At 42.5% G+C, this 25,754-nt stretch overlaps 1 protein-coding gene across 1 annotated transcript; it reads right to left on the bottom strand.

The window, feature by feature from the left end:
* Window positions 1–782: 782 nt before the first annotated feature.
* LOC112080567 (protein mono-ADP-ribosyltransferase PARP14) lies at window positions 783–12,652 on the bottom strand (the record flags this gene model as incomplete). The annotated part of the gene is given in 17 exon segments (XM_070442628.1): window positions 783–862; window positions 1,040–1,214; window positions 1,536–1,681; window positions 2,360–2,980; window positions 3,111–3,314; window positions 3,750–3,935; window positions 4,171–4,233; window positions 4,512–4,667; window positions 4,791–4,935; window positions 5,084–5,181; window positions 5,184–5,251; window positions 5,253–5,302; window positions 8,333–8,569; window positions 8,814–11,470; window positions 11,679–11,906; window positions 12,072–12,308; window positions 12,586–12,652. Coding segments are annotated over 17 exon segments (5,418 nt in total), but the record flags the coding sequence as incomplete, so codon positions are not given.
* Between the last annotated feature and the right edge of the window lie 13,102 nt (window positions 12,653–25,754).

The raw sequence follows: 25,754 nt of genomic DNA, 5'->3' as shown, positions 1-25,754 counted from the left end.
TGGAGGTGACATGGGAGGCAGCTGGAGAGGTGGCCTGGAAGGCAGCTGGATAGCTGGGCTGGAAGGCAGTTGGAGGTGACATGGGAGGCAGCTGGATAGCTGGGCTGGGAGGCATCCGGAGCGGTGGCCTGGATAGCAGTGGGCATAAATCATCTGCCCTCAAGAGATACTCTGATAACTTCTGCTCCTGCTCATCAATGAAGACCCTATTTCCACTACGGGAGCCTACAAGCTCTCTCGACCCCTTCTCCAGTAGCTTCTTCTCTCTTTGCAGAATCTGCACAGCATCACATGACATATACCATACAACTTTGCAACTGATCTGATTGATTTCCCCTGCTCCGTTACATAATTTGATGCTCTTTTCAAAGTGTGGAGAGGTACTCCCCTGTCTGTCTTTCTTTTCCATGATCTAGGCATGCTGAAAGTAAAAGAAAACATGTACCAAAAATATCCAGTTGTTACAACTAACCCTGACCCTTCCAGCCATTAGCTAGCTTCCATTTGAGCTAAAATMTTAAAACTTTAGCATTGCTAACTTGCATCAAATATCTCTACACAGACTGGTTATAAACCTGATATAAGTTTGGTGAATGGAACAACAAAGCACTTTATGCATTACAAAAAAAAAAATTGTTCAAAATAATTACTTTCTTACCTCAAAATCAGATTTCTGTCAATAGAATCTGCAGAGTTTATCACAGGGACTTGCTTTTTCACATGAGGGTTCAGGACTAAACTGAGCATGTGCACAGTGAATCATATGATTCTACCTCTGTCTCTTATACACATCTAGATGTGTATAAGAGACAGGGATATCTGGAGTCCACAGCAAAGTATGATCCATCGCCAATAGCCGCACCTGGACGAAAAACATATTGTACTTAAAGAGTTAAAAAAAATATTATAACAATGATACCCAGTTGATCAGATTGATTTATGTCTCTTCATCAAGCTCCTCCTCCCTTAGGAAGAGGTCTCAACATAACAGTAAAGAATATTGGTCATCAGACATGTTTCCATGAGACCATTCTCATACCATGTGTTCCAGCGTAGCTGCYATTGAAGCCATGGCTGTTGATCTGGGTGATGGAGTTGGAACTGGTGCCATGGAAGAGCAGTTTCTCGTTGTTTGTGTGCTTGTTCTTCTCCTCCAGGAGGTTCTTTCTTATCTGGTAGCTCTTCCACAGTGAATCGTTCTGGACTCGTTCAATCTTCGAATAGCAAACAAAACACATGTAGAAATCGACAGTGATTTATTTATTACTGAAGTGCAATCCCACCTAGCTAAATATGTATCGAACAGCAAAGGAATAGGAATTACACATTTCACTGGTTCCAGGAATTACAGTTCCATTCTTTAAAAAAAATCCACAAAGCTGTTGCCTTTAATGTATTTTTTTTTTTTAAATGATAGTTGAGGGATTTCTAACATCAATGTTGCAAAATGTGAGGCTTTCATATAATGTCATCATAGAAAATCAGTCTATTGTGGAATGCAAATGAAATTCAGGTATACATTTTCACAAACATACTGTAATGATGGTGTCAGTGAGCAAAGTCTTCCGAAATTCCTTCTCCACTTCATTGTATTCCTTGGATCCTGGAGTTAGTGGAACCAGCATTAAGAGGGAGCCCTTCATGTCATCCCAGTGTGCAGGTAGAGACGCTGATGTATCGTCTGGACAAAACACAGTAGAGTTTGGCATTTAGGTGTCAATTAATTCCGCAATAAGTATTGTCATTAAAAAGATTCACAACTTTAAATGCATATTGATGACATACTCAGTTCCATGACATGTGCTGCAGCAGTAGGCCTAACCGCAGAAAAACATCGCTAGAACGACACATGTTATGTTTTTTTTATCTTATTTTTTTACCAAAAAAAATGTCTTCTGATGTGAGGTAAGCATTGACCTGCACTCAGAAACTCTATTTTAGTTGTTTAACTATGAATAATTGCAATATTGAGAGTTAAAAACAGACAAAAATAGTTAAAACAGAGAAAACAAAATTATATAAAATACAAGAGAATTGTATGGGTCCTGTCATGCCAAATACTGCTTATTGACCATTATTTTACCAGGTACATTGACAGAAAACATCTCTTTTACACCAAGAACCCGGGGACGAGTTGTAGGGTAGAGGATACGAGAAGAATGTGCCTATATTAAAGCTATAAAGTAGCTATTGTGATAAAAATGATTGGAGAACCCTGATATACTGTATGCATCCACAAAATTACACAAAAAATGTGTTCTTAAAAATAACACATTCTTTTATATTTAATATCACCGTTCTCCATACTTTCATTTTAATGCAGTCTAGACAGATGAGTTTTTATTATGGATGGACCCACCTTTCAGGTCTTTTCTCAGTAACTAAATTTCTCTTCTGCCCCCAATCTTGACAGCTCTCTTGTGGGCTACATTTGCCTTATAATCCTCATTGTTGATCTTGATTGTCACTTTGCTGTTGTCTCTCACAGCCTCCTCCAGGATGTAGTTGGTGAACATGTCAAAAGACACCGTTGTCCCACTGTGGTCTTTGTACTGCCACTCCACCAGGCTGCTCACCAGGAAAGCTGCCTGTCTGCGGTTCTCTGCCCTCTCCTGGTCCAGGACCATGTTGCTGATGAGGCCGTCTGCTGTAAGCACATCGCGGCTCAGGCCCTCCAGGCGGATCAGGGAGTCGGGGCCCTTCTTCTCCAGGCATATCCTGACCATCAGCTCCCTCTGCATGGCCTGCAGCTTCTCTACATCCCCCCGGCTCAGCTGGCTGATGTACGGGTTCTTGATGGTTTTCTCAGTTTGCTCCTTCACTATGAGGTTTTTAACCCAGTCCCGGGCACGGCTCACAGCCTGGGGGCTCTCTGCACACAGCTGGAACACGGTCGGGGAAAACTCCTCTCCCTCCATGACAAAGTTCTCACGGGCAGAGCGCTCATCACTGGGTCCCATAAAGTAGGTTGTCACTGTATCTATGAAGAAAGAGCACACACAATATAAACTCCTTGACAAAATGTCACTTATGATTATAACAACTATATTGTATTAGTACACATTGAGCTCATATAGTCTTCTACCTCGCACACTTCCATTCTCACTGACCTTTTAYCCTGGTWAAAATGCCCTTTTCCTCCACTCCTTCTCCCACTCTCCTCTTCATGCTCTTGTGGAACTCAGTCACCATGGCAGTCTGGAATATCAGGATCTTCACACTTCTCACAAACTGTCCGTTTTTCTTCTTCACAAAGTCCACCACTGCGTCAATCATGGCGTCCGCAACAGCAGAGGGACTCGCCCCACCCTGGCCTGACAAACAGACAGATGGAGGCAAACAGACAATGACATGGCTATGGAGGCAAACAGAAAGACATAGATGGAGACAGAAGTACAGATAGACAATGACATGATGGAAGCAAATCTGTCCCTGAGAGTGACTAATCACAAGACAAATATGGAAGAAAGGGAAGGAGACAAGGAAAATATGAAAGGGAAGGAGACCAGGAAAATATGAAAGGAACAAGTAAAAGTAAAAGAGGCATAGTATATTTGGGGAAAAAGACGTAGAAAGAACAAGAGTATTTGAAAATTAGGCTAAGAAAAGTAGCAGGTCGTCATTATGAGMAGCAGGTCGTTTACAACCTCACAGTAGAAACAAAGAACACAAAACAGGCAACAAGTACAATAAAGACATGCAACTACACAAGACAGTGTAGTCCAATAAAGACCATTAAAGCAGAGTACCTGTTCCAAGCGCTGGGAAGGACACTGAGGTGAACTTTCGCTCCTCACACTTCTTGAGAACATTGTACACAGTCTCTTTAATGATCTCAGGGTCATTCTGTCCCACAATGTGCATGATGTGTTTGCATGGGAGAGATCCTGCTGATGTCACGATCATCCTGCATGGTTGGAAGCTTGGGGAATTGACTGTAGAAAAGCATAAAAGGAAAGYTTTAGATGTCAAGAATCTAAGTTACTAAATTGTACAATCAATGCACACCAGTGTTGTAGAACTCATGGWATAGAAACTGACTTTAGACTTTTACCAGACAGTATCAAACAGTACTGAKATGTCATCTCATTCATATCCAACATGACWACCAGTCTCCTTGACCAGTAACATGACTACAGTATATGTTGACTCAAGGACATGGATACACACCAATCTCTGAGCACTCCAACTCCACCTTKAATCCAGCTCCTTCTAAAATGGATTTGGATACACCTYAAGAAAAAAAGACATTAGTACAATATGGCTCTTTATTTTAAGTCAACAATTTAACCATTAAATAAGTTGTGTGTCTGTGGGGGTGTATGGGTGTATGGGATTTAGCTTGCTTCCTGATTGTGTAGCTGTAAACACTGTTCATTTGGATTTCTAACATTTCAGATGTGTACATGTTAAACATCCTTATAAGGTGTTCCTTYGTATTTGTRTTAGTAGCCTCATAAACATGAAACATTAGTTACTACACCTATGCTATTGTCAGAGGTACAAGTCACCTGATTTGAGGTTAAAGTCCTTATTGGAGGAGTTGACAATGACCTCACTGGTATCTTTGGTGATGTCTCCTGATGACACTTCTAAAGTCATGTGACCCATCTGCATGCTGTACACACCCAGAGAAGGGGATGACACCTGTCCAAAGAAGCCTGCGCCTAATGAAAATAACATGTTTAGACAAGGGGGTTCTGTGGAAACAGACACGCTCTAAAGAGGCAGCAGGGTCTCAATGGCTGAACATTTTTGGGGAGACTTTGAAGGCTGTGAATTAAGCTTACCAGAGGGCTGCTGTGATTGGCCAACATAGGATTTGGGATGTTGTGATTGGTCAACATAGGATTTGGGATGTTGTGATTGGCCGGCACCTTGTGAACTCTGCCAAGTATACCCMTGTGTCTGACCTTTGAATTCCCTGATAAAGCACTGTAAACAGGAGATATAAAAGTGTGGAGCATTTATCAAACATATCTAAGAGCACAACACACACTGCAAGTGAGTTATTGCAACAATACTACTCCTGTGTGATGATAAACACTGAATCCCCCTTTTAAACCATTTTCCATCTTACAACTTACATCCACAGTGGTGTCGCTGGGTGGACCACGATGGCCACCTCTTTAAGGTGTGTGGAGTTTCTTCTCTGGCTGAAGTCTTTGACCTCTTGCAGAAAAGCTTGGACACCAGGCCCTTAGGGAATCCCATGTTCCCAGTTCCAATGGCGGGAAAGACAGGGATGCCAGCCTATGCTCTCTGCCTCACTCAGGCAATCTCTGATCATCGTTATCAATATCTTAAATCACAAACACATGGACAATTTTAGAAAATGTTACTAAAACCTTCGATGCACTCCCACTCCAATAATCCAGTGCTTAATTTGAGCTGGAACCTGTTCCGGCATCTATCAGTTGACTTGTTTGTTTGTTCCGGCACCTATTTGCCCGGATCCAGTACGTCTCACTGCATAGTTTATTAATTGTTTCACTGTCGCATTGTATACATCTAATAAAAGCGACAGCGTTAAATCAAGTTGCCTCCTCGTTATTTCTCCTGCCCAACAGAAAGACCATCATTAAAGTGGATCCTTCATCCTTTCCTGCCCACACTGATTCCCAGACCTGCTCTCTACTTGTACTATTTAAAGGTATATGGGAGGGAAATGGTGCGGCTTTTTTTTTATTATTTTGTAATTTTTTAACAGCTTTCATTCTATTTACATTAGTTAACTAACTAGCTATGATTTTAATAAATTACAATAATAGTGTCTTCTTATATATGATTATAATTTTATATATAATATTAATTTTTTTAAAATTTTTTCTTTTTATTTTTGTTTTCTTACTATATATATTTTAACTGTTTTTTTATTATAATATATTTAAAATCTAAGTTTTATATATCTAAATCTTTTTTATTTTTTTTATTATTATAATTTTCTACAAATTAAATTACCGTTTACTTTTTTTTTTCATATTACTTAATTAAATTTAATTCTTTTATCTATGAATATAGATATAAATATTACCTCTAAAATTCTTAATTATATAATTTGAATTCGTGTTATCATATTGTTTTTTCTTTTAATCAAAAAAAACAAACGTTATTTAATTTTATCATTACATTTTAATCTTTTACTATTTTTGCTGTTTGTTTATTTTACACTTTACTAAGGTTATTTTATACCTATTAATTAGATAGTTCTACTTTTTAAAGAAACTAAATTACGTTCTTTTTAATTATTATTTGATTACGTATTTTATAAAAAATAAGAAAAAGTGTTTATAATGATTATTTGGTTTTAATAGTACATGTTTTTACGTTTTTTTATAGGAATAAACATTTAATATTTAGTATAAATCCACATTTTTAGTTTACTATTTAAATATAATTATACAATATATAAATATAATGTACTTATAAATAAATAAATTCAGTATAATACCTATTAATATTAGTTTGTAACGAGATATTTTCATTATCTTAAATTTTATATAATTTAATTCTTATTTAAACAAAAAAAATAAATTATATCTATTGTTAATTTATACTATCAATAATTATTATATTATTTTTCTATTCTTTTTATCTCTTATATTTCTTCTCAAGTTTTTTATAAAATTTTGTTGTTTTAAATTATAAAAAAAAAATATTTATCATTTATATCTTTCTTTCTATCTTTTCTAATTTTATAATAAAAATTGATAATCTATTATTTTTTCTACTTATATAACTATATAATTCTTTAATTTTAACTTTATTCAATTCTGTAATTTCATTATTTTATCTAGTTTACCTTAATATTTCTAAATTTATTTATATTTCTTTGTTCTTATTAATATTTCTATATAATTTATCTTTTTTATTTTCTTCTTTAATAAAAATTTTTATTAATTAAGTACACTCATCTCGACACACAAGGTCTTGTAGTGGTGTCACGCTAGTGAAGAGGTCCTTATGTAATCACATTAGTCATCTCACTACTGAATTTGAATCTTGAGAAAGCCAAATAAAAAATGGATAAGAAAAGGCAATCGAGTTTGATGACATTTTTCAAGTCCAACAATCTAGAGAAAGATGGTGAATTGAACCCAGAACAAACCAGAGAACTGTCAGTGCAGGAGGTGTGAGTTGCAAATTGTTCCTGATGGCGATGCCTAAGCTAGCAYCGCTGKTAATCCCAACAGTTCAACATCACCACCGGCACCTCCACTAGCTAGAAGGCCTCCTAGAGAGTCAGACTCAGAGGGAGAGGCAGACGGGGAGCTGGGACGAGGGGGGCAGTGCATCCACAGACTAAGGGCTCGGAGCAGGTGTAATTTGCAGTTCAAGCAAACACATAACTCCTGGCTTGTCATTCATAATTCAAAATTGGGCTGAACAACATGCAAAAAGGTAGAGAGTGTGGGTCTAGAAACGACTGGAGGGATTAAACTAGCAAAAGAGTGGGTGGAATGTACAGTAAGTTAACATCCTWTGCCTCAGACGTAAAACAAGGTTTTTGAACATGCCCAAACCAGGGCACATTTGGTGGCAGCAAGCCTTCTAGACGAGGCTAAAGAGGACACCCAAGTTATAGTTAACACTCAAAATAAATAAAAATGCCAGTCTTCAGAACAGCATTAGAAGGAGGCTAAAGGTCACAGCCACAGGCCCGCTCATGGCTTTGAGCAAGAAATGGACTCTCAGGAGTTAAATGGACTTGACATGTCATTGCTGGAGGTTTGGAAAACTAAGGTAGGACATTTTTTTCCCTTTACAAACTTGTTCTGTACTGTGAAAGTAATCTGAATATGTGCATCATATTATCAAAATGCCAAGAGGCGTATATATTCTCATATGTGTGTTCTGCTGTAGCCTACAGAGATTTATTTATTCTGATATTGTGATATTTGTTCTACTGCTACATTGATGTCTTGAAAATGATATTACATTGGGGTCTTGCGAACCCCACAGCTGAGTTTGTGTGCATATGACGGGTGTTCTGCAGTGTCATCTAAAAATGTTGCTGTACATCGATGTCTAGAAAAATAGGCTATCAGAAATTCAGACTTGTGTAAGCCCTGCAGCTACACTCAAGTATGTGGGCATACTGCAGTGACGTTTAAAATGCTTTCAATGAATCAGCACCTTGGAGAGTGCTGTCCGTTTCACCAACATAGACAGTAGGCTACTTGGCTGTTTACTCTGTCTGCTGTGCTGCTACGTTGTGTTTGACACGTTTTTTCTCAATGTGTTCCAGCACCTCAGAGCCCTCCGGATACCCCCACCCCTTCCGGGACCTCCCGATTTACAAATTAAACACTGTCAATAACTCATAGCTTACCTTCTCTGCTGAGCCAGCTCCCTGGTCCCAATGGGGGCAGACAGTATGGATCACCCTCTGACATCGCAGGTTGTAACCGTCGGTGACCACAACGTCACCATAGGCCAATCTGATGGCGCGAGCCTCATCTGTGGCTGCTGATTGGAGCCCAGGACCGGCTGCCTTTAGGATAGCATTGGACACAGCACCTTTACTCAGGTCCAAATCCTCAGAGATGGTGTTGACGATGCCCTCAGACTAGAGGTGTCAAAACAAATGACCAATCATTAATGAAGCGAGAAGGGAACAGCTACGTATTTCTTTTCAAACATAAATTATGACTTCTACAAGACAGCTGTCATTCCAGATAAAGAAGAGTAGAATGAAAGGTAAACAAATTATACATCTTATACTCTGGGTTATCTGATGTACTACTTATAATACATGTATTATACAACAATTGTTTACTTGGTGCTCTGATAACTAAGGTATGTGTACTCACATATTCCTCCTGGATATTTCCCTTCCTCAGAATGATCTTCAGACCCTCTTGTGTGCGATTGGTCTGTAGGATTTCCCCACTGCCTACCCCCTCAAACTTCCTCTCTTGGCCATACTCTCTCCTCTGCTCCTCTTGGTTTTCATGATAATTTCTTTGAGTTCCGCTTTCTCTAACTCCTCCTCCCCTATCTCCATGTCCTCCTCTACCTCTACCTCCTCCTCTACCTCCACATCCTCCTCTACCTTCTCCTCCCCCTCTACCTCTACCTTCTGCTCCCCCTCTACCTCTACCTTCTGCTCCCCCTCTACCTCTACCTTCTGCTCCCCCTCTACCTCTACCTTCTGCTCCCCCTCTACCTCCACCTCCACTGCCATGTCCCCATGGTGACTGTCCCTGATATCCAGTTCCTTGATGTACGTAACTATGCTGTCCTTTCCCCCGTTGTCCACTTCCCTGTTGTCCCCGTCCCCGTTTTCCACTTCCCCTATGTGCACCCTGCAGAGGCATGGTTATTTTTGGGTGCAGGTCATTGAACGTTTTCTGGACAGCGCTGGCCAGGGCTCTCACAATGTTGTCATTGTTGTCCACCAGGTGAATCTCAGTCAGAGAGGTCTGACCCCTTAGGTTCTCACAGTAGTCACGCACTGCCACAGCAATGGTCTCAGTGCACAGGTCCAGAGGAAAGCCAAATATCCCAGAGCTGACGGCCGGGATGGCAACAGTTGAGCAGTTAACCTTCGCAGCCTCCCTCAGGCTCTCATTCACAGCTTGTTTCAGACGCTGTATGGCTGTTCGCTGGTCAAAGTCTGTGAACCYTGGACCAACCGCATGGARCACATACTTACAGGGCAGATTGCCTGCATCTGTCACAATGGCGTCTCCTGGTTGCAGTCGGCGGTTATTACGYACATGTTGATCACTGAGCRCCTGCAGCCGTGGACCAGCAGCCTTGAGTAGTGCTAAAGCCAGGCCTCCAATATGCTGCAGGTCTTCATTGGCTGCGTTGACTACTGCGTCCACTTTGAACTTGCAGATGTCAGCCTTACTGACGGAMACCAGGATTCCATTGGGTGTCCTCACCTCACAGCAGGATGACGGGCCAAACCCTTCCTCCWCATCTTCATCATRGCCCTCTTCTTCCTCCAGCATGTAGTCTTCCTGCAGCAGCACCACACAGCCGTACTCCTTCATCGCCATYGAAAKAAACATMCTTCCCTTCTCTTGGAAGTACTTCCTTGCTCCAGGCTTCATGATGGTYAGCTCATCAGTGCAGAAYGSTGCTACCATCTTCTGAAAMMWCRCRTTGYCCTTCTTGACGTAGAGACGGGCTCCAGAAAGGACAATTTTGGGCCTTCTGGGGTCAAAGTGGACATTCACCTCATCACGCTTGGCAAAATGTTCCCAGTCCTGGGATTTGTTCTCCTGGATGAATTTAACCACGGCACAGGACTTGACACGGACAGCCTCTTCGACTCGTGAGTAGTTTTCAACAAAGTCCCGCAGACTGTTGCTGACCTCTCTGACCGGGTCCAGGAAGCCAGACACAATGATTCTGTCTCTGTTCTCTGGGTGAAGCTTTATCACCACCGTTCTTTTCTTTAGGGAGTTGTAGGCATCCATCAGCTTGTTGTTCAGATCCTTCCACTCAGGCTTCCTCAGCACCTCCTGATCCTCCACCTTAAGGCTCTGCAGGGACAGGGCAGTCTTCAACCTCTGCTCTGCATCAGCCAAGGCTCTGTCTGAGCTGCCAGTCAGAAGTACCTCTCCACCCTCCACTCTGTACACAGCGTTGATGCCCCGGGACGTGAACAGGTCCTGMGACATCTCCATACTGTCCACTGACCGCAGGAAGTCCAGGAGGTAAGGGTCCAGCTTCAGCTGCTTCTTATTCATCTTGAGCTCCCTCTCCAGGATCCAGTTCTTCACCTTGTACACCTCTGCAACAAGACCTGAGAGAACCAACTTCTTGGTGTCGTCTCTGTAAGAAAAACCCATCTCTGGGGCTTCGTCTGCTGCGCGCTTCCGAAGTCCTTCCTGCTGCAGGATATAGAACATGGCAGGGGACACGTCCATCTCCTCCGAGACGCCGTCCCTCTGCCTCTCTATCCGACTCATGGCCCTCTGCATGAGGTCTTCCACCAGCCCCCGGAGTCGCTTTGTGTCTTCGGCCAGACCTGCAACTGTCAGAGACCCTTTGGAGYCATCCATAGCTAGGACAGCATCCTCTTTCACCACCGAGCGGACTTCTTTCTCCACTGCCTTCCATGCTGGGGCACTTYCAAAACACTCAAACACAGCAAATTTGGCCATTATGTCACGGAAGACGATCAAGGCATTCTGCTTCCATCCATCTACATGTTTGCTTGTTAGTCCTTTCTGCCTTAGCAGGGTTGGCAAAGGACTGAGTTTAACCTCAGGAGAATCCATGTCTACTTGACAGAAGTGAGCCTTCATCTGGTCAGTGATGGGGGACAACTGTCTCTTCATGGYGAGGAATTTCCATACAGCAGAATGCACACACTCTATGAAAGGGTCAGGCATCTTCCACATTGGCCTCTCCTTTCCATACAAGGCAGTGCCCAAGGACTCGTAGTATGGATACACGTTGACTGGGACTTTTCCAATTACATGATGTTTATTTAGAGTGGTTTCCACAACTGAAACGACATAGATAACGGACTGTCTTTCATAGCATGAAATGAGGGCCAAACAGAATATTTCTGTTTGAGGCCAAGAGACTGCTGCAGCAACAGAATAGCAAGGCTACATTCAATTCTTCTTATAATAGAGAGTAATAGATTACCAAATAAACAAATTGATTAACATTTATTCAATTAAACAGCTCATTCAAACAGCAGGTTTTACCTTCTGCTGCGTGGAAGGTGACAATGGCTGCCTGTTCCTCATGGAACACAGTGATGTCCTTTGCTGGGCCAGCCCACTTCTCAAAGTAGAGCTCCAGCATATCTTCAGGTATGTTGGAGGTCAGGTTCTCCACTCTCACACTCTGGCACCTCTCTAGCAACCGGCCAATCAWACCCTGCTTCTGGAAACTCTTGTTGCTCTTGCTCTCAGTAAGGAAACGCTCCACATCTAAAGACAGACAGCAATCATATCKTTAATATCATGCACAACAGTTTTTGAAAACATAATCCCTTCGTGTGAGGGAGAGATCTGTTTAAAATAGTTAAGAAGTGAAATTCATAGTTTATTTTGTGTCGTTTAAAAAAAATCGACCATTTGAAAATAGTGACCTACCATTGGGATTATTGAAGGTCACAACAGCTCTGTTTGTCTCACTGATGACCTCCAGGGAGAAGTTGTCTTCCTCCAGGCCAGAGATGGTCTCCACCAGCAACAACAGCAAGTCTCTCGACATGTTCTCAGGAACTCTCTCCAGCACKACAGCAGAGCTCTGAGGAGACACCTCAGCTCCACCRRCCTCTCCAGGCAAACTCTCAGAGTTGGGATCTTCCTGTGCTTCACTTGACACATCTGGGATTAAACACACTAGATATTCATATCCAATAACCTCATTCATAWTTTCACCTTTCTCTGACTTCARTGGCACATTTCTGCCTAKGACAAATTTACAAGGAGATATGACCTGATAAGGCTGCATTTTGCAACACTGTCTAATGATACGCCAATAAGGATTATTATGGAATGTATTAGGCAAAACATTCAATATAATAATATTAGGTCAAGGGAATGCATCAACAAGTCTGATCTGTTCTGTCTWGTCACCACAYAAGCAAGGAAAAGATGTTACCTGACAATTCATTGCTTGTAGCACCAAGCTGGAAAACAAGCAAAACAAACCAAATGTATATGTCAAATAGTTAACCAATGGGAAACTTTTCAAGTATGCTCTTTAATATTAGCCATAAAAATAATGTATTATAAATCAGTTTGAAGCCCTGACTAGCCTGTCGAGCTAAGACAGCACTAGCCTACAGTTAAAGCCTACAGCCTACAGTTAAACTCTGTTAAGGCAAAAGTAAAATCTTGCAAAATTTGGACAGCTGCATGCTTAGATTTTCAGCTAAATATATAGATATACAGTGCCAGTCAAAKGTTTGGACACACCAAACTATTTTCTACATTGTAGAATAATAATGAAGACATCAAAACTATGAAATAACACATATGGAATTATGTAGTAACCCAAAAAGTGTTAAACAACTCAAAATATATTTATTATATATGAGATTCTTCAAAGTAGCCACCCTTTGACTTGATGACAGCTTTGCACACTTGGCATTCTCTAAACCTGCTTCATGGGTAGTCACCTGGAATGCATTTCAATTAACAGGTGTGCCTTGTTAAAAGTTCATTTGTGAAATTTCTTTCCTTCTTAATAYATTTGAGCCAATCAGTTGTGTTGTGGTGGTACAGAAGATATATAGCCATAATTGGTAAAATACCAAGTACATATTATGGTAGGAACAGCTCAAAAAAGCAAAGAGAAAGGACAGTCCATCCTTATTTTAAGACACGAAGATCAGTCAATCTGGAAAATTTCAAGAACTCTGAAAGTTTCTTCAAGTGCCGTCGCAAAAACCATCAAGTGCTATGATGAAACTTGGTGTCATGAGGACCGTCACAGGAAAGGAAGACTCAGAGTTACCTCTGCTGCAGAGCATAAGTTACCAGCCGTAGAAATTGCAGCCCAAATAAATGATTCAGAGTTCAAGTAACAGACACATCTCAACATCAACTGTTCAGAGTGGATTGCGTGAATCAGGCCTTCATGGTAGAATTGCTGCAAAGAAACAACTACTAAAGGACACTAATAATAAGAAGAGACTTGCTTGGGCCAAGAAACACAAGCAATGGACAAACTGCTGGAAATCTGTCCTTTTGTCTGATTAGTTCAAATTTGAGATTCTTGGTTCCAACCGCGATGTCTTTGTGAGACGCAGAGTAGGTAAACGGATAATCTCTGCATGTGTGGTTCCCACCATGAAGCATAGAGGAGGAGGTGCTTTGCTGGTGACACTGTCTGTGATGTATTTAGAATTCAAGGCACACTTAACGAGCATAGCTACCACAGCATTCTGCAGCGATACGCCATCTAGTTTGCTSTMAGTGGGACTATCATTTGTTTTTCAACAGGACAATGACCCAAAACACACCTCCAGGTTGTGTAAGGGCTATTTGACCAAGAAGGAGAGTGATGGAGTGCTGCATCAGATGGCCTGGCCTCCACAATCACCTGACCTCAACCCAATTGATTTGATTTGATTTTGAGACAGTTTGGGATGAGTTGGACCACAGAGTGAAGGAAAAGCAGCCAACAAGTGTTCAGCATCTGTGGGAACTCCTCCAGACTGTTGGAAAAGCATTCCAGGTGAATCTGGTTGAGAGAATGGCAAGAGTGTGCAAAGCTGTCATCAAGGCAAAGGGTGGCTACTTTGAAGAATCTAAAATCTAAAATATATTTTGATTTGTTTTACACTTTTTGGTTACAGTGTAGAAAATAGTATAAATAAAGAAAAACCCTTGAATGAGTAGCTGGTCCAAACTTTTGACTGGTACTGTATATAAACTGCCTCCAACTGTAAGTGCTGTTATTGTGAAGTGGAAAGGTCTAGGAGCAACAATGGCTCAGCTTCGAAGTGATAGCCCACACAAGCTCACAAAACGGAGCGGCGAGTGCTGAAGCACGTAGCGTGTAAAAATTGTCTGTCCTCGTTTGAAACACTCACTACCGAGTTCCAAACTGCCTCTTGAAGCAACATCAGCACAAGAACTGTTGGTCTGGAGATTCAAGAAATGGGTTTCCATGGCCGAGCAGCCATGCGCAATGCCAAGCGTCGGCTGGAGTAGTGTAAAGCTTGCCTCCGTTGGACTCTTGAGCAGCGGAAACGCGTTCTCTGGAGTGATGTATCATGCTTCACCATCTGGCAGTCCAACGGAAAAATCTGGGTTTGGCGGATACCAGGAGAACGCTATCTGCACCAATGCATAGTGCCAACTGTAAAGTTTGGTGGAGGAGGAATAACAGTCTGCGGCTCTTTTTCATGGTTTGGGCTAGGCCCCTTACTTCCAGTAATGGGAGATCTTAACGCTACAGCATACCATTCCATTCTAGACGATTCTGTGCTTCCAACTTTGTGGCAACAGTTTGGGGAAGGCCCTTTCCTGTTTCAGCATGACAATTCCCCAGTGCAAAAAGAAAGGTCCATACAGAAATGGTTTGTTGAGATCGGTGTGGAACAACTTGACTGGCCTGCACAGAGCCCTGACCTCACCCCCATCAATTGGAACACCGACTGCGAGCCAGGACTAATCGCCCAACATCAGTGCCTGACCTCACTAATGCTTTTGTGGCTGAATGGAAGCAAGTCCCTGCAGCAATGTTCCAACATCTGGTGGAAAGCCTTCCGAGAAGATTAGAAGCTGTTCTAAAAGCTTTGGTCATGTAGTGTATATATAGAGTTGAAGTCAGAAGTTTACATACACTTAGGTTGGAGTCATTAAAACTCATTTTTCAACAACTCCACAAATTTCTTGTTAACAAACTATAGTTTTGGCAAGTCGGTTAGGATATCTACTTTGTGCATGACACAAGTAATTTTTCCAACAATTGTTTACAGACAGATTATTTCACTTATAATTCACTGTATCACAATTCCAGTGGGTCAGAAGTTTACATACACTAAGTTCACTGTGCTTTTAAACAGCTTGGAAAATTCCAGAAAAAGGGTGTCATGGCTATAGAAGCTTCTGATAGGCTAATTGACATAATTTGAGTCAATTGGAGGTGTACCTGTGGATGTATTTCAAGGCCTATCTTCAAACTCAATCCCTCTTTGCTTGACATCATGGGAAAATCAAAAGAAATCAGCCAAGACCTCAGAAAAAAATAGTAGACCACAAGTCTGTTTCATCCTTGGGAGCAATTTCCAAACGCCTGAAGGTACCACGTTCATCTGTACAAACGATAGTACGCAAGTATAAACACCATGGGACAACGCAGCTGTCATACAGCTCAGGAAGGAGACGCATTCTGTCTCCTAGAGATGAACGTACATTGGTGCGAAAAGTGCAAATCAATCCCAGAACAACAGCAAAAGACCTTGTGAAGATGCTGTGGGAAATAGGTACAAAAGTAACTATATTCACAGTAAAACGAGTCCTATATCGACATAACCTGAAAGACCGCTTAGCAAGGAAGAAGCCATTGTTCCAAAACTGCCGTAAAAAAGCCAGAGTACAGTTTGCAACTGCACATGGGGACAAAGATCGTACTTTTTGGAGAAATGTCCTCTCGTCTGATGAAACAAAAATAGAACTGTTTGGCCATAATGACCATCGCTATGTTTGGAGGAAAAAGGGGGARGCTTGCAAGCCGAATAACACCATCCCAACCGTGAAGTACGGGGGTGGCAGCATCATGTTTGGGGGTGCTTTGCTGAAGGAGGGACTGGTGCACTTCACAAAATATATGGCATCATGAGGTAGGAAAATTATGTAGATCTATTGAAGCAACATCTCAAGACATAAGTCAGGAAGTTAAAGCTTGTTCACAAATGGGTCTTCCAAATGGACAATGACCCCAAGCATACTTCCAATGTTGTGGCAAAATGGCTTAAGGACAACAAAGTCAAGGTATTGGAGTGGCCATCARAAAGCCCTGACCTCAATCCCACAGAACATTTGTGGGCAGAACTGAAAAAGCATACGCGAGCAAGGAGACCTACAAACCTGACTCAGTTACACCAGCTCTGTCAGGAGGAATGGGACAATATTCACCCAATTTATTGTGGGAAGCTTGTGGAAGGCTACCTGAAACGTTTGACCCAAGTTAAACAATTGAAAGGCAATGCTACCAAATACGAATTGAGTGTATGTAAACTTCTGACCCACTGGGAATGTGATGAAAGAAATAAAAGCTGAAATAAATCATTCTCTCTTCTATTATTCTMACATTTCACGTTCTTAAAATAAAGTGGTGATCCTAACTGACCTAAGATAGGAAATATTTACTTGGATTAAATGTCAGGAGTTGTAAAAAACGAAGTTTAAATGTATTTGGCTCAGGTGTATGTAAACTTCTGACTTCAATTATATACAGTGGGGAGAAGACGTATTTGGTACACTGCCGATTTTGCAGGTTTTCCTACTTACAAAGCATGTAGAGGTCTGTAATTTTTTATCATAGGTACACTTCAACTGTGAGAGARGGAATCTAAAACAAAAATCCAGAAAATCACATTGTATGATTTTTAAGTAATTAATTTGCATTTTATTGCATGACATAAGTATTTGATCACCTACCAACCAGTAAGAATTCCGGCTCTCACAGACCTGATTAGCYTGGCAGATGTGCTGTTACCTACCCTTACCACCTGAGGGCGGCCCGTCAGGAAGTCAAGGATCCAGTTGCAGAGGGAGGTGTTAAGTACCAGGGTCCTTAGCTTAGTGATGAGCTTTGAGGGCACTATGGTGAACGCTGAGCTGTGGTCAATGAATAGCATTCTCACGTAGGTGTTCCTTTTGTCCAGGTAGGAAAGGGCAGTGTGGAGTGCAATAGAGATTGCATCATCTGTGGATCAGTTGGGGCGGTATGCAAATTGGATTGGCCCCATGGTTTCTGGGATAATGGTGTTGATGTGAGCCTTTCAAAGCGCTTTATGGCTACAGACCTGAGTGCTACAGGTCGGTAGTCATCTAGGCAGATTACCTTAGTGTTCTTGGGCACAGGGACTATGGTACTCTGCTTGAAACATGTTGGTATTACAGACTCAGTCAGGGACAGGTTGAAAATGTGAGTGAAGACACTTGCCAGTTGGTCAGTGCATGCTCGGAGTACACATCCTGGTAATCCGTCTGGCCCTGCGGCCTTGTGAATGTTGACCTGTTTAATGGTCTGACTCACATCGGCTGCGGAAAGCATTATCAAACAGTCATCCGGAACAGCTGATGCTCTCATGCATGCTTCAGTGTTGCTTGCCTCGAAGCGAGCATAGAAGCTCGTCTGGTAGGCTCGTGTCACTTGGCAGCTTGCGGCTGTGCTTCCCTTTGTAGTCTGTAATAGTGTAATCCATGGCTTCTGGTTGGGGAATGTATGTACAGTCACTGTGAGGACGACATCATCGATGCACTTATTGATGAAGCCAGTGACTGATGTGGTGTACTCCTCAATGCCATCGGAAGAATCCCGGAACATATTCCAGTCCGTGCTAGCAAAACAGTCCTGTAGCTTAGTATCTGCGTCATCTGACCACTTCTTTATTGACCGAGACACTGGTGCTTCCTGCTCTAGTTTTTGCTTGTAAGCAGGAATCAGGAGGATAGAATTATGGTCAYATTTGCCAAATGGAAGGCGAGGGAGAGCTTTGTATGTGTCTATGTGTGTGGAGTAAAGGTGGTCTAGAGTTTTTTTCCCTCTGGTTGCACATGTGACATGCCGGTAGAAATGAGGTAAAATGGATTTAAGTTTCCCTGCATTGAAGTCCCCGGACACTAGGAGCACTGCTTCTGGATGAGCGTTTCCCTGTTTGCTTATGGCCMTATACAGCTCATTGAGTGCAGACTTAGTGCCAGAATCGGTTTGTGGTGGTAAATAGACAGCTACGAAAAATATAGACTTAATCTCTCTTGGTAAATTGTGTGGTCTACAGCTTATCATGAGATACTGAACTCTACCTCATGTGAGAAAAACCTTGAGACTWCCTTACTATTATATTTTGTGCACCAGCTGTTGTTTACAAATATACACAGACCACCACGCCTTGTCTTACCGGAGGCGGCTGTTCTATATTGCAGATGCAGCATAAACCCCGGCAGTTGTATGTTGTCGTCGTTCAGCCACGACTCTATGAAACATAAGATATTACAGTTTTTAATGTCCCGTTGGTATGATATTCGTGATAATTTTTGTTATCCAACGATAAAACAAACGTCCCTGATATCTCTGTCTCTTTCTCATGCGAATCACAGGGATTTGGGCCTTGTTGGGTGTCTGAAGTAAATCCTTTGAATCCGACTCATTGAAGAAAAAAATATTTGTCCAGTACGAGGTGAGTAATCGCTGTCCTGATATCTAGAAGCTCTTTTTGGTCAGAAGAGATGGTGGCAGAAACATTATMTACAAAATAAGTTACAAATAACGCGAAAAGACACACAATTGGTTAGGAGACCGWAAAACGGCAGCCATCTCCTCCTCCGCTTTTATAAACTGGGTGGTTCGAGCCCTGAATGCTGATTGGCTGACAACACCTCYGGCCTTATTGCTTAATAAAGTCATAATATACGCAACTTCTACAATAAGGCCATAACATATCAAACTAAAAGAACAACCTTGGTATTTCTAATGTACTACTGTGCAATCTTCAAAATAAATGAATATATAATCAAAAAGGTCAGCCTTACCCATCTTCGCTTTCCCCTAAATCTAAACCTGAATTTAAGTCCATATAGCACAAATGTCCATATTGGCTAAATAAAAAAGGATAATAATTCATCATACCCATTTTGCATTACCAACCTTATTTTAAGTCCACATAGTCCACGGTTCCATACTGCGTGAATAAAAAAAAGAAGAGAAAAATACAATAAAAAGAGTCCATCATGCTAAAAATGTTTTTGTAAAATACAAATGAATCCATAGTTGTACTGTGTAATGCGGTGCAAATGTGTATCGTGGACTACTTCAGCAGGAGGTTGCTATCACTCACAGCCACGTTGTTATCTTCGACTTCATGAACATTGGGTTGTTTACATATAATTTATCGACCACTAGACGAACATTCTGCTTCTGTGTTCGGAGCCTTTTGAAAGTGGGGTACAGGGCATGTCGTCCCTCCACTATTTCATGGGGAAATTGTTGATTAATAGAGAACGAGGTGTTCTTCAGTTCCCTACCCTGTTGTAACAAGGCTATTTTCATTTTGTAATGAGTTAGCATAGCTATGATCGGACAGGGCCACCGAAACGGTGAGAACTTAAAAAAAAAAAGAGGATCCACCTGTTCGTCCATCATCTTGAGATTACGTTTCATGAACACCTTGACTTTTTCCTCCGTTGACTGGTTTTCGTTTTCATCCTCCTTTATTCCCATTATAACAATACCCCTGTTTGCCCTCGTTTTCTCTACCTATCTAAATAATTGACATTCCCCTTCTGTGCGTGCAGACTGGGGCAAACACCCATACCCATTCTCTACCCCCAAACCCCGCCCCCAAATTAACCCCTTCGTCGCCCTTCTGCCCTGCCTCAACTCATTCTACTCCAGTAAGGAACCCCAAATACAACCATGTCTAGGGATTTGTATCTGCTGGATAGTATCACTCATTACATGTGTCAGGATTCACCTAGGGGTCATGATTTGGGGCTGTACAAATGTTTGATGTATTAGAATAATGTATTATGTTTATGTTATATTAATAGAAGGGGAGGGGTTATAAGACTCCTCCCTCCTTACATTTATAGGGTTTTAGACTACGGATTAACAATATATATATTCATTGTAGAAGTTTAGTATTGTTCTACAGTTGTATTTTAGTTTTCTCTCTCTCTCTCGCCTCATTATAAAGAGCCCCTCTTAGAAATGTGTGACTTAGACAGAACTCTGCAGGGGAGTGAAGGAGATAAGTCTAGGCAAACATTCCACAATAAATCAAATCAAACAAATCAAGTTTATTTTAAAGCCCTTCGTACATCAGCTAATATCTCGAAGTGCTGTACAGAAACACAGCCTAAAACCCCAAACACAAGCAATTGCAGGTGTAGAAGCACGGTGGCTAGGAAAACCTCCCTAGAAGGCCAAAACCTAGGAAGAAACCTAGAGAGGAACCAGGCTATGAGGGGTGGCCAGTCCTCTTCTGGCGTTGCCGGGTGGAGATTATAACAGAACTATGCCAAGATGTTCAAAATGTTCATAAGTGACAAGCATGGTCAAAATAATAATCATGAATAATTTTCAGTTGGCTTTTCATAGCCGATCATTAAGAGTTGAAAATAGCAGGTCTGGGACAGGTGGCGGTTCCAAACCGCAGGCAGAACAGTTGAAACTGGAATAGCAGCAAGGCCAGGTGGACTGGGACAGCAAGGAGTCATCATGCCCGGTAGTCCTGACGTATGGTCCTAGGGCTCAGGTCCTCCGAGAGAGAGAGAAAGAAAAGAGAAGAAGGAGAGAATTAGAGAGAACCAAGATTTTTCAAAATGTTAATAAATGACAAGCATGGTCAAATATAATCAGGAATAAATGTCAGTTGGGTATAAGCCGATCTTAAGAGTTGAAAACAGCAGGTCTGGGACAGTAGGGGTTCCATAACCGCAGGCAGAACAGTTGAAACTGGAATAGCAGCAAGGCCAGGCGGACTGGGGACAGCAAGGAGTCATCATGCCCGGTTTGCCGTGACGTATGGTCCTAGAGCTCAGGTTCTCCGAGAGAAGAGAAAGAAAGAGAGAACGAGAGAATATGAGAGAGAGCATACTTAAATTCACACAGGACACTGGATAAGATAGAGAATACTCCAAGGTATACCAACTGACCCTAGCCCCCGACACATAAACTACTGCAGCATAAAAAAAAATTTTTATTTATTTCACCTTTATTTAACCAGGTAGGCTAGTTGAGAACAAGTTCTCATTTGCAACTGCGACCTGGCCAAGATAAAGCATAGCAGTGTGAACAGACAACACAGAGTTACACATGGAGAAACAATAAACAAGTCAATAACATGGTAGAAAAAAAGAGAATCTATATACAATGGTGCAAAAGCATGAGGTAGGCAATAAATCGAATAATTACAATTTAGCAGATTAACACTGGAGTGATAAATCATCAAATGATCATGTGCAAAAGAGATACTGGTGTGCAAAAGAGCAGAAAAGTAAATAAATAAAGCAGTATGGGGGGTGAGGTAGGTAAATTGGGTGGGTAGTTTTACAGATGGACTATGTACAGCTGCAGCGATCGGTTAGCTGCTCGGATAGCAGATTTTTAAAGTTGTTTGAGGGAAAAAAAGTCTCCAACTTCAGAGATTTTTGCAATTCGTTCCAGTCGCAGGCAGCAGAGAACTGGAAGGAAAGGCGTCCAAATGAGTTTTGGCTTTAGGATGGATCAGTGAGATACACCTTCTGAGCGCGTGCTGCAGGTGGGTGAGCCATCGTGACCAGTGAACTGAGATAAAGGCGGCACTTTACCTAGCATAGCCTTGTAGATGACCTGGAGCCAGTGGGTCTGACGACGAACATGTAGCGAGGGCAGCCGACTAGGGCATACAGGTCGCAGTGGTGGTCGTATAAGTGCTTTAGGAACAAAACGAATGGCACTGTGATAAACTGCATCCAGTTTGCTGAGTAGAGTATTGGAAGCTATTTTGTAGATGACATCGCGAAGTCGAGGATCGTAGGATAGTCAGTTTTACTAGGGTAAGTTTGGCGGCGTGAGTGAAGGGGCTTTGTTGCGGAATAGAAAAGCCGATTCTTGCTTTGATTTTGGATTGAGAGATGTTTGATATGAGTCTGGAAGGAGAGTTTGCAGTCTAGCCAGACACCTAGGTACTTATAGATGTCCACATATATCTAGGTCGGAACCGTCCAGGGTGGTGATGCTAGTCGGGCGTGCGGGTGCAGGCACGCGAACGGTTGAAAAGCATGCATTTGGTTTACTAGCGTTAAGAGCAGTGGAGGCCACGGAAGGAGTGTTGGTATGGCATTGAAGCTCTTGAGTTAGATAGCACAGTGTCCAAGAAAGGCCGGAAGTATATAGAATGGTGTCGTCTGCGTAGAGTGGATCAGGGAATCGCCCGCAGCAAGAGCAACATCATTGATGATACAGAGAAAAGTCGCCCGAGAATTGAACCCTGTGGTACCCCATAGAGACTGCCAGAGGACCGGACAACATGCCCTCCGATTGACACACTGAACTCTGTCTGCAAAGTAGTTGGTGAACCAGGCAAGGCAGTCATTAGAAAAACCGAGGCTACTGAGTCTGCCGATAAGAATATGGGTGATTGACAGAGTCGAAAGCCTTGGCCAGGTCGATGAAGACGGCTGCACAGTAATGTCTTTTATCGATGGCGGTTATGAATATCGTTAGTACCTTGAGCGTGCTGAGGTGCACCCGTGACCGGCTCGGAAACCGGATTGCACAGCAGAAGGTACGGTGGGATTCGAGATGGTCAGTGATCTGTTTGTTGACTTGGCTTTCGAAGACCTTAGATAGGCAGGCAGGATGGATATAGGTCTGTAACAGTTTGGGTCCAGGTGTGTCTCCCCCTGAAGAGGGGGATGACCGCGGCAGCTTTCCAATCCTTGGGGATCTCAGATGATACGAAGGAGAGGTTGAACAGGCTGGTAATAGGGGTGCGACAATGGCCGCGACAGTTTCAGAAAAGGGGGTCCAGATTGTCAACCCAGCTGATTTGTATGGGTCCAGGTTTCCAGCTCTTTTCAGAACATCTGCTATCTGGATATGGGTAAAGGAGAAGCTGGGGAGGCTTGGGCGAGTAGCAGCGGGGGGGGGCTGTTGGCAAGGTTGGACGCCAGGAGAAGGATGGCCAGCCATTGAGAAAGTTTGTTGAAGTTTTCGATTATCACGGACTTATCAAGTGGTGACCGTGTTACCTAGCCTCGGCAGTGGGCAGCTGGGAGAGGTGCTCTTGTTTTCCATGGACTTTACAGTATCCAGACTTTTTGGAGTTAGAGCTACAGGATGCAAATTTCTGCTTGAAAAAGCTGGCCTTTGCTTTCCTGACTGACTGCGTGTATTGGTTCCTGACTTCCCTGAACAGTTGCATAGCGGGGGCTCTTCGATGCTATTGCAGTTCGCCACAGGATGTTTTTGTGCTGGTCGAGGGCAGTCAGGTCTGGAGTGAACCAAGGGCTATATCTGTTCTTGGTTCTGCATTTTTTGAACGGAGCATGCTTGTCTAATATGGTGAGGAAGTAACTTTTAAAGAATGACCAGGCATCCTCAACTGACGGGATGAGGTCAATATCCTCCAGGGTACCCGGCCAGGTCGATTAGAAAGGCCTGCTCGCAGAAGTGTTTTAGGAGCGTTTGACAGTGATGAGGGGTGGTCGTTTGACCGCGGACCCGTGGCGGATACAGGCAATGAGGCATGGATCGCTGAGATCTTGATTGAAGACAGCAGAGGTGTATTTGGAGGCAGGTTGGTCAGGATAATGTCATTAGGGTGCCCATGTTTACGGATTTAGGGTTGTACCTGGTGGGTTCCTTGATGATTTGTGTGAGATTGAGGGCATCAAGCTTGGATTGTAGGACTGCCGGTGTTAAGCATATCCCAGTTTAGGTCACCTAACAGAACAAACTCTGAAGCTAGATGGGAGCGATCAAATTCACAGATGGTGTCCAGGGCACAGCTGGAGCTGAGGGGGGTCGGTAGCAGGCGGCAACAGTGAGAGACTTATTTCTGGAGAGATGCTAGCTAATTTGTCCTGGGAATAAAACATTGAGTTGTTATTTTACCGAAATGCACAAGGATCTCTACTCCGACAATTAATCCACATATAAAACGACCAACCGAATCGTTTCTAGTCATCTCTCCTCTTTCCAGGCTTTTTCACCGTTTAAATTATATGGTGATTGCATCTAAACTTTCATTGTATTACCACGACTACCGGCAAAACAGTTCGTCTTTCTATCACCCACGTGGGTATAACCAATGAGGAGATGGCACCGTGGGTACCTGCTTCTATAAACCAATGAGGAGATGGCACGTGGTACCTGCTCTATAAACCAATGAGGAGATGGGAGAGGCAGGACTTGCAGCGCGATCTGTGTCAGAAATAGGAACAACATTTTTTAGCCCTTGGTGTCGCGGACGCTCGTTGGCTGCGCAAGCAGTGTGGGTGCAATATATTAAACATGGATTTCTAAATTTATTTTGCGACGCTCGCGCACACGACGTGTCCGGTCTGGTCAGCATGTTACACTGAGTCTGAATTTGTCCTGCTAGGTGACCTAAACTGGGACATGCTTAAACCACAATTCCTAAAGGAATGGGAATCCCTAAATATTTCTCAGATTATCACCAATCCCACAAGGTATGAATCCAAACACCCAGAAAAGGCTACTCTCCTATATGTTATCCTCACAAATAATCCTGATAGGTACCAATCTGGTGTTTTCTGTAATGACCTTAGTGATCACTATTTTACAGCCTGTGTTGGTAATGGCTGATCAGTGAAACATCCTGTCCTGATTTGTCATAGACGCTTGCTAAAAAACTTTCATGAGCAAGCCTTCCTTCATGACCTGGCCTCTGTAAATTGGTATAGAATCAGCTTGATCCCCTCTGTCGAAGAAGCTTGGACCTTCTTGTTTGATATCTTCAGTGATATTGTTAACAAYCACGGCCCCATAAAGAAAATGAGAATTAAAAACAGGTTCAGCCCCTGGTTTGACCGTGATCTGGCAAAGTTACTRCACCTCAATAATTCAATTTTTGTAAAGGCTTGGCACACGCATACTCTGACTGGCTCTCATTCAGGCAAATGAGAAATAAGTGCACTCAGGCTCTCCGGAAGGCCAAAGTTAGTTACTTTAAGGAGCAGTTCTCTCTCTCTCTCTGTGGGTTTAACCCCAAGAAGTTCTGGAAAACGGTTAAAAAGACCCTCCTCCGGGGAGCACGTGATGCCGCGGAGCTGAGCAGACGTTGACAAACCGAGCTCTTCAAAGTTATTCTATTATTACCTAAATAACAACGTTGAAACAATATTCTAACATCGGCTGATAAATTGTCAAGTACTTACCTTCCCAAAGAGCCATGGACCTCCGACCGAGAGGCAAGAAGGACGACCAAAACGTTGTTGATTCCCAAGATAACGATAACGCTACAGCTAGCAAGATTAGCATTAGCCCTCATAACTCAGACAACAGTTTCAGACTGTTGCTCTCGGCCTCTTGCGAGCCTGCCGACATGCTGGCTACTCTCCTCCGGGAAATTCAGGATGGTA

Source organism: Salvelinus sp. IW2-2015, unplaced genomic scaffold, assembly GCF_002910315.2.
Source record: "Salvelinus sp. IW2-2015 unplaced genomic scaffold, ASM291031v2 Un_scaffold16375, whole genome shotgun sequence".
Taxonomy (NCBI): domain Eukaryota; kingdom Metazoa; phylum Chordata; class Actinopteri; order Salmoniformes; family Salmonidae; genus Salvelinus; species Salvelinus sp. IW2-2015.
Note: the sequence above shows the minus strand (reverse complement) of the source record. Positions and strands in the feature narration are given on the sequence as shown.